This window comes from Bolinopsis microptera, chromosome 2 (assembly GCF_026151205.1).
Source record: "Bolinopsis microptera isolate Bmic1 chromosome 2, MBARI_Bmic_1.0, whole genome shotgun sequence".
Lineage (NCBI taxonomy): Eukaryota > Metazoa > Ctenophora > Tentaculata > Lobata > Bolinopsidae > Bolinopsis > Bolinopsis microptera.
Window position 1 is genome coordinate 13,499,440 of NC_087073.1, and position 9,964 is coordinate 13,509,403.

Consider the following 9,964-nt stretch of genomic DNA (forward strand, 5'->3'; position numbering starts at 1 on the left):
CAGTTTATCATCAATCAGCACACCTAGAAACTTAGTTGTTTTAACACGTATTATTATGGAGCCGTCTATGGAGAGATTTAAATCATCGGGTGTACTGCATGTAGACGATTCATTTACACGTTTGTTTGGGGAGAAATACATATAACAGCTCTTCTTAGCGTTAATATGTAGTAGATTACATTTCATGTATCTAGAAATAGACGAAAGAATATCGTTAGCTACATTATAAACGTCTTTTTTCGAGTCTGCAGAAACGAATAGGTTAGTGTCGTCAGCAAATAAGATAAACTTGCCTTTATTAGATACGTTGCATAGGTCATTTATATACAGGAGGAATAGTAAGGGACCAAGAACAGAGCCTTGGGGAACTCCCCACTCAACAGGAAGTTTATCGGAGTTTTCATTTAAGACGTGAACATATTGGCTCCGGTTTGACAGGTAACTTTTTATCAAATTCAGTGCGTTGCCCCTAATTCCGTAATTATTTAATTTGAATAAAAGCTTCTCGTGAGATATCGTGTCGAAAGCCTTACTTAAATCAATGAAAATGCCAAGAACGTGTTTCCTGTCTTTTAAGTGTGATTCGATATGGCTAACAGATAAGTTCAGTGCGTGGCTTGTTGAGTGACCCTTTCTAAATCCAAATTGGTTCTCATAAATGATTCTTTTAGCAATTAGGAAGCTGTACATACGTTTATAAATAAGTTTCTCTAAAATTTTTCCAAATACTGGTAAGGTTGATATTGGCCTATAGTTTTCAAATAGTTCCTGATTATCTTTTTTATAGATGGGACTTATCTTTCCTAATTTAAGTTCATCTGGGAATATCCCCTGTTGCATGCAATGGTTAAAGTGCTTGGCTAAAAAGGGAGATATTATTCTAGCAGACTTTTTTATAACGTGAATTGGAATGTCACTAGATTTACCATTTGTGAACTCATTAATAATATCTATAATTTCATACTGTGTACAATCACTTAGATATATACTTGACTCACAGGTTTTGTAACTTGGCAACAATGTTCTTAAAGGTATTTTGAGTTTTTGTTATGTAACGATTTATGATATCTTGCTCCAAAGCTGAGATATGAGGTTAACCATGAGTGCGGGTTACAAAATTTAAAATGGTTAACCTCATAAAAAGAGTTAGGAGCAAAATTACAACAATCGTTGCATAACAAACTTTTAAATTTATGTCAGGAACATAAGTTCCAAATTTGAGGTGAAATGGATAAAAACTCTAGGAGAAGATAGATTTTGAAGTAAAAAATTCGAGGTTTTCAGGAGAGCTGCTGGCTGAAGGTGGCTGTGCTGATATATTATACTTTGATTTCTCTAAGGCCTTTGATAGCGTACCACACCACCGTTTATTAGTTAAATTAAGAAATGTTGGTGTTCCTGAGGAGATAATTGGTATTTTAGAAAACTTTTTAGTAGGGAGGTCTATGAAAGTTAAAGTAGGAGATGAATTTTCTGAGATTAAGTATATACTTTCAGGAGTGCCCCAAGGCAGTGTTTTGGGACCATTGCTCTTTCTTTTATTTGTAAATGATCTTCCAGAAGGAATCAAAGCTATCATCAAACTTTTTGCTGATGATGTTAAAATGATTGTTAATCCTTTTATTAATCTAACAGCTGATTTGAAGTTGCTAGAACTTTGGGAGTCTCGTTGGTGTTTAAATTTTAATGTAGATAAGTGTATGGTCATGCAAATTGGTTCTTGTAATCCTAAGAATCAGTACTTGTTTGGTGGTGTGCCTTTGAGATGTGTTGAAAGCGAGAAGGACCTTGGAGTTGTCTTTAACACCAGCTTCAACTTTGAGGGTCATGTGAGAAAGTGCATTGCTAAAGCTAATAGTACCATTGCCTGGCTTACAAGAAATATTATATCGAGGGAGAAAAGCGTTATGCTGGGCTTGTATAAGTCTTTAGTAAAGCCTCATATAGAGTATTGTTCACAGGCATGGGCTCCAATGGCTAGGCATGGAAACTGGTCACTGATTCTTGAATTGGAAGGTGTTCAAAGATCGTTCACCCGTATGATTGATGGATTGGGACTCATGACGTACAGAGAGAGACTGGATAAGCTGAACCTCACAACCCTGCTTGAACGCAGGGTTCGTGGAGATCTCATTGAGATGTTCAAGATCCAGGAAGGCTTTGTGGGTTATGGTTCCGATTTATTTGGTCGTTCTGGTAGGACCGTTGCTGCTAGATCAAAGACTCATAGATTCACCACAAATGAGACTGATTTCTTTGCCCAAAGGGTCTTGCGCTATTGGAACAGTCTACCACCACTTGTGAAAGCTAGTGAGTCAGTTACTGGTTTCAAGAGGGGATTAGATGCCTTTCGGCTTCATGGATATCGAGCTAATAAGCTTGGTCATCACTGGGAACTTTCATATGACATCTTTGATAGGATAGATGTGTCTGTGTCTAATAGGAATAGTTATGTAAGTTATATGAAAGAGAATCCATTGGTAGCTAAGAGGAAGAAGGTTAATATCAAAGGTATTTAATTAAATTTTTTAAAAAGTTTGTAATTATATGGTTTCAAATGTAAAGTGTTCATTTTCTATGAATTTCTTTTTGAGATGCCCAGAGAGGCATTATTTATAATGTTAATGTTAGGCAAAAAACTGTTTTTTATGTTATGTGATTTTTTGAGTATTTTGCCTTTATTTGTATATTTTTCAAAGTTTAACTGCTGATATAACACAAAAACAATAAAAACAAAGCTTATCGTAGTTTTCAGTTGTAATGGCATCAATATTTCTGCCCTCCATTATCGATTTATCAAAAAAATGAGGTTAAATGAGAATTGGTTAACCTCATTTATAAAAAAAAGTAAAATAGCTACAGACAAATGAGAGGTGGCAAAGTATCCACCACAAAAATATATATTGATTCAAGGCATAATGTTTTTTTGCATTTTTTGAAGCCTCGACCCCCCCCCCCCCTGTGGCCTTAACTTGATACCTGCCACCATGGACTATGAATGTTTCTAGACACTATCCTTTTGATATTGGTATCTCAGATCACGTGTGCATCGTTCCTTTTTTATGACACAGTAATTTATTGACACTCACAGCTATAATTTTAATCATTGAATCAGTATTTTTATCTGTGCTCTGCGTAATGCATCACATGAATCAGTTTTTAATCTATTAACTTATTACACATTTGTGCTCTGCTTTAGCATCACTTGACTATTTAAAAAAATTGTTTGTTCAGGCCATGACCTTATAGTCAGCCAATTTGCCATTGCTGAAATTGAATGTAATTTAAAGATAATTTTCAGATTTTTATATTATATTTGTATTCGTACAAAAAAAAAATTATTGTATATATAATACTGTTTGAAAAATTAAAAGTTGCAGTGTAAGGTTGTCAGCCAGTTTCACGAGAATTGTATTTTAATTTGGCTTAGAATCTTGCAAATTTACAGCACCACATTTGTAATGGTCTGATTTCCTAGTTCTCGCCAAAATAGAACCATTCAAGTCAATCATTTGATCTTTGTATCCACGTAATTATATATATACACATAATTTCACAATGACCCTATGTATATTTAAACCTTCAAAAACACAGTATATTCCCCATTTAAAATATTGGCATCTGCATTTGAAAATCACCCTTGGCCTTGTGGCCCCAAGTTCAAATCTAGACTCTCTATATTTAACAAGAATTTCGCCGCGGTAACATCACTTAATGCGAGAAGCTCAAAAAGTGCGCAGCGCATTGGAATTAGCGTGCCAGGAAATTGAGCGAATACAATTTTAAATTGGTTCAGCTATCGGCTAAACATGTATAATTATTTGTATACAAAATGAAACGACCGGTTGAGTCAGACAAATGTTTCAATCATGATACAAAACCATGATATCATCAGTGACAACTGAGGTATAGGAACTAAAATCAAAATTACAATTGTAATTTTGATTTTAGTTCCTATACCTCAGTTGTCACTGATGATATCATGGTTTTGTATCATGATTGAAACATTTGTCTGACTCAACCGGTCGTTTCATTTTGTATCTAGCTCTCGGCTTGCCGATTGAGCACTGTAAGCAGACGACGCCACCCACAATTAATTATTTGTATAGGAAGCTTAACGGGTGATACTCGTAAAATATCTGTTCCATATATTGGACTGTCGACGAGTCCAACTCGGCGCGCGTCCTGGTAGGTTGTAAACCTACAAATAGGAAGCGTATGTTATGCTTCGCGCGACGCTAGCCATGTGTTAATTAGTTACAGTGAAATTCCTCCTTCGCAAAGTTATTTTCCGCAATTTTCTGGATCCATTTATTGTTGATGCGCGGCGCTACATTGGTCAAACAAATCGTCAATTTTTACCATGCACGAATCCCACTCATTTATAAATAACATAGCATGTAAATATGTTCCACTTTTTTTCGGCCAGTCACACCTTTCACTCAAAATAATTAAAGGTATACATTATACAAATACATCGTAGGGAAAATTGATCGTGCGTGGTTTAACCACGGCGAAATTTTTGTTATTGTACGGCTTTAGCTTTGCTACATGTTCAATATCAAATATTGTAGGTTTATAACCTACCAGGACGCGCGCCGAGTTTATGAGTATTACCTTGCTCTAACCAGAGCCGCGACACATGGCTATGTGAAATTATTACCTGTTAAGTTCTTGACATACGTTGTATGACCCGCCGCGCACAAGTGCGCGGCTCCCCTGTATCGCCAGGACGATTAAGTGAAACGACCGTGGGGTTCGTAACGTGATACAATTAAGTTTAATATTGCTTCATTTTCCGATGAGATTATAAGTCGAGAAGTGCTTGCAGTTTGATAAAATTTTATTGCTTTTTCATTATTTATTTGCGCGCAGTACTTTTTGTTTTATTTCTGGTATGACTGGCCGGCACATGCAACATGGCTTAATAAATGTTACTCGTTTAAATTTCTTCGAAGTAGCGCGCGCCAAGTTAGTTTGTTAACATGGCCTAACATGGACAACACATGGCAGGCAAATAAATTTTTATAATGTGCCATAATTGTTGATTTGTGTGTAATGTTTCAGTATCAAACTCTAAAAGTTTGCTACTGAAACATTACACACAAATCAAGGACGGTGTGCTTCTACCTCTGCAAGGTCGGGTGAGACCAGGATGACGGCAACTGGGCAAAGCCTCAGGGACCCCAGTGGCCTGATGAGAAGAGTGGTTGCTCGTCATAACAACAGAGTAATTAGTCAACAGATCGCTCATGTTGACACTGACTTCAGCAAGTCCAATCCTATCAACTACAGCAAACACTCAATGTACTTTGGAACCTGGAATGTTTTATCTTTAGTCAGCTCATCTTCACAGCTTTATCAACTCAGTCAGAACATTGATCACTACAGTCTTGATATTTTGGGTATTACTGAAACTCATATGCCAGGATCTGGAAGTACACTTTTGGACAATGGTAGTCTACTTATTCATTCTGGTAGGGGAGATGGTATCAAAAGGCAAGGGGTTGGCCTATGTCTTTCCAAAAAGGTCAGGAACTCCCTGATCTCTTATGTACCTACATCAGAGCGGGTCTTAACAGCTAGGTTACACGGCAAACACCTCAACATATCTGTTGTTGTAGCCTACGCTCCGACTGACGGTGCTGATGACGGAGAGAAAGATCGTTTTTACAACGTTTTATCAGACACGTTTGGTGAACTGCCCCGACATGATCTGAAACTGCTACTGGGTGACTTCAATGGAAAAGTTACTTCAAACAGATATGGATTCGAGGGAGTTATTGGTGGAGAATCTCTCCATAGTTCATCAAGCGACAATGGGACCAGGCTCATGGATTTCTGTGCAGCCAATCAACTTGTTATTGGTGGAACTCTGTTCCAGCATAGAGACATCCACAAGGGTACATGGCGGTCTCCTAACGGGTTAACTGTGAATCAAATAGATCATATTTGTATTAGTGGACGATTCCAACACTCGCTACTCGATGTTAAGGTATGTCGTGGGGCTGACATTGGTTCAGATCACTATCTTGTTCGTGGACGGCTGCAAATCAAACTGCAGTCGGTAGCTAAGATCACTGCTAAAAGGCACGATGTGCCTGCTATCGAACATTTGCGAAACTCGTCTAAGGTTCAAGAGTACAATGTGGCTCTTCAGAACCGTTTTGATTGTCTGGCTAATGAGGTCAACCTTGAGGACATGTGGGATAATTTCAAGCAGACAGTCACTGATGTCTCGATGGAAGTGCTTGGAAAGCGTCCCCGGAAGGTTAAAGAACAACACCTTTCGCAAACCTCTAAGAACTTGATAGAGCAACGGGGAATGTTCAAACGGAGGGATCCCACTTCAAACGTCAATAGATCAGCCTACTATAAACTTAATAAATTAGTTAAGAAAAGTTGTAAAATTGACGACAACAACTGGGCTACTAAAATAGCGACTGATCTAGAGGAGGCTTCTAAGAAAGGCCAGCAAAGGGAAGTTTGGGATAAGATAAAGAAGATTTCTGGGAAAAAGAAGAAGAAAGTGGGTATGTCAGTTAGGGATAAGGATGGTCATTTTATTACAGACCCGGACAGTCAGAAGGAAAGGTGGAAGGAGCACTTTACTGAGCTCTTAAATCCTCCACTATCGGATGCCAATCTTGATGACCTCGATGGTGTGCCCTCACAACCGAGTTCTGACTACCTTTCTTGTTCTGATGGACCTCTTTCTAGAGATGAGATTAGTTATGCTCTAAAGAAACTGAAGAACTGCAAAAGTGCAGGGGTTGATGAGATAACTAATGAACAACTTAAGTATGGTGGAAGTGCTCTTGTTGACCAACTAGAGCTACTGTTTAAAAAGGTATGGGAGGAAGAGGTGATCCCTGAGGATTGGCTTAAAGGTGTTATAGTGGTTATCGGAAAGAAGGGAGACACCTCATACTGCTGCAATAATAGGGGTATAACTCTTAGGGCAACGTCTTCTAAGGTTCTTCAAATGGTTCTTCTTAAGAGGCTGGATGTTGGAATGGAGTGTCTTCTTAGGGAAAATCAGTGTGGGTTCAGACGGAACCGCTCATGTATTGATCAGATTTATTCCATCCGCACCATTATTCACAACTGCATTGAGTTTAACATTCCACTTTATGTTAATTTCATTGATTTTAAGGCAGAGTTTGATTCCATCAGAAGAGAGTTTATTTGGTCAAGCATGAGACACTATGGACTTCCTGAGAAATATGTTAGAATCTTTCAGGCATTCTTCAACGGAACCACGAGTGCTGTCAGGGTTAATGGTGAAATGTCTGATTGGTTCTCTGTTAATTCGGGCACTGGACAGGGTGATATCCAGGGCCCCCCTGTATTTAATTTTTGTCTGAACTTTGGAATCTTTTTGGCCGAGGTTCACAAGGCAATCAGTCATGGTGCTGTACTGCAAAAGGAACTAAAGGGTGCAGATGAAAAAGTTATCATGGACAGTGACTACGCTGATGATCTGGCAGTGATGGACAATACTGAAGAAGGGCTGCAAGAGTCCACTGATCTTATAGCTTATTACACCTCTTATGCTGGGTTGAAGATCAACGCTAAAAAGACACAATGCATGGCGATCAGCAAGTGTGCGTCCCAGCGACCTTACACCGAAAGAGACAGTATAAAGCTAACAGTGGAGGGAGAACCTGTTGAACAGGTCAGCAACTTTGTTTATCTTGGTGCCAACATCAGTGGGGATGGTACCATTGACCGAGATCTTGACATCAGGATCCAGCGTGCTAATGGTGCGTTCCATCAGCTTTGGAAGATATGGAACAGTCGAACTATAAGAACGCCCACCAAGATCCGTATCTACAAGGCTGCTGTTATTACTATTCTGTTATATGGAGCCGAAGTGTGGAACACAACAAAGAAGCAGATGAAACGGTTTGAGGTCTTCCATCTGACCTCCCTGAGAAGAATCTTGAAGATAAAGTGGTTCTTCCATGTCTCCAATGAAGAAGTTCTCAGGCGTGCTGGAATTAAGTCTATCGAAACTTTCATCGGTGCGGCTAGACTAAGGCGGTACGGACATGTTGTCAGAATGCCAGAGACGCGGTTTCCCAATTTCTTACTGGATTGGAAACCAAACTATGGAAAGAGACTGAGAGGACGACCCCGCAAAGGCTGGATGGCCTGTGTACTCGAGGATGCGGCTGAATTTACAGGTGTCGATAACATCAGCAGAGATGCAGTAAAACAGTTGGCTCTAAAGCGAGTGGAATGGAGGAACATGTTACGCCGTAGAAGAGATGTGTGTGATGCAGGCCACTCCAACGACTAGGAGGAGACCTCTTCATGTAGCATGTATGTATTGTTCGAACATTCACATAGCCATGTGTATATTGCTCTATCCAGAGCCCTTGCGCTTGCAGTGGCACGAAAGCACATGGTTACTGGTTAGGTGAAATGTGTATACTTGTACTGCGTGACGCGCATGTTTCAGTGGTCGTGCGCTGCTGCAAGCGAGAGGGCTCTGATCAACAAACACCATAGCTGCCGGTAAATTTCTCTCTCTAGCCCCCTCTAGAATCCTTCTGAGTGCCAAGATATGACTAGTAGTGGACCGTCCTTCCCGAAAACCATGTTGAGTGTCCCTAAGTACCCCCTCTATAGGCGGCTGGATCCTATTAAGCACCATTCTATTAAGAACGACGGTAATTTCTTTCCGGGGAGACAGAGGGGCGAGAAAGAACTTTGTCAATATAGACAGTTTAGATTTGAACTTGGAGCCGCAAGGCCAAGGGTGATTTTCAAAATATTGAATGTTTGAAGGGTTATTTTTATATAGGGTCATTGTGACATTATGTGTATACTGTTTGAAACAATTTATATTTAAAAAAAATTAAGAGTCTTAGCTACAAGTGAAGTCAAAGATATTCTCCTCCAGTTTCCAGGGTTTTTCAAGTCTTCCTTTTTGGGGACCGGGATGATGTTGCTTATCCTCCACTGATCTGGCGCAATACCATCTGTCCTTCCTCTCTTCGGCTCCGTTGCCCCTTATTTGAGTTGCCTTCTTGGCCTTCCTGCCAGTTATCTCATTTATGACATTCCAACTTTCTTTGTTTTTGCATCTGTCTGCAATGTATACATTCAATTAAATCAAGTGATGCAATTGGCAGAGCACAATCACATTTTTAGTGTTGCAATTGGCAGAGCACAATACATTGCTACCAAAATTTTTAAAAACAAAACACATAATCTACTCCATTATAGGGGCAGGGATGAGGTTGTATGAGACTTCTGATAGATGAATCTCACGTTTGGTGTCCACCTTCTTTCCTTGGTACCCTCGTAGAGCAATAAGATTTGTTCTCAACATTGCAAATCTTATCCTTGTTCTCACATGTTTTACTACATCGTAGTATCTCTCCTTCCTTGCTATGAGGTATGCTACTCTGTTGACGAAGAATCTTTTGCTTTTAATTTAATAAGCTCTCACATCTGAAGGAGCAATTTTGATTATCTTGATTCAAGCACGCTCCAGAATTCCCATTAGGGGGATGGAACCTTAAGCTTAAGTCTAATCAACTTCCTTTTTAAGAATTACTCAGCAATCAACTGCTCGCTGAATTACCCGTCTAACCCTAAAGTGGTTTCAAGACTCAAGAGACTCAAATAATTATTACCTATTTAATTCGCATTTTTGACACCACTTGGGGGTCCAAATTTTGGGCACCAAAATTGCTATTCCTTGGCCAATTTTTTATTGTTTTATGCTGATTTGAAAGACCCCGTTACAAACAGGCTGCCGAAATGCGTGACTCAATCATGAGTGAATATAGAAAACCTGTACTTCGCACATTTGCATGCACTGCAGCTGTTCAATGAAAGGATAAGTACAATTCAAGTCTAAATGAATGTAACCCTGCACTAATAAGGGTGATGATGTTTGTGTTCATTATTATTTGATTGGATTTGATTTGATTAAATAAGTTGCTTT

General features: G+C 39.2%; 2 protein-coding genes across 2 annotated transcripts in view; one reads left to right on the forward strand and one right to left on the reverse strand.

Moving 5' to 3' along the window:
* LOC134826218 (platelet-activating factor acetylhydrolase IB subunit beta-like) overlaps positions 1–9,964 on the reverse strand; it is a 77,665-nt gene that overhangs the window by 43,425 nt on the left and 24,276 nt on the right. The window lies entirely within an intron of this gene.
* Positions 1,707–8,655, forward strand: LOC134826808 (uncharacterized). The gene is made up of 4 exons (XM_063839307.1): positions 1,707–1,829; positions 1,962–2,196; positions 5,568–8,161; positions 8,638–8,655. The coding sequence occupies exons 1-4, from the start codon at positions 1,707–1,709 to the stop codon at positions 8,653–8,655; spliced, it is 2,970 nt and encodes a 989-aa protein (XP_063695377.1).

Coding starts and splice junctions, on each gene's coding strand:
- LOC134826808 (XM_063839307.1), top strand. CDS start 1,707: ATGCAAATTGGTTCTTGTAATCCTAAGAATCAGTACTTGTTTGGTGGT. Junction 1,830..1,961: donor GCTTCAACTTTGAGGGTCAT/GTGAGAAAGTGC, acceptor TATTGTTCACAG/GCATGGGCTCCAATGGCTAG. Junction 2,197..5,567: donor CGATTTATTTGGTCGTTCTG/GTAGGACCGTTG, acceptor TACCTACATCAG/AGCGGGTCTTAACAGCTAGG.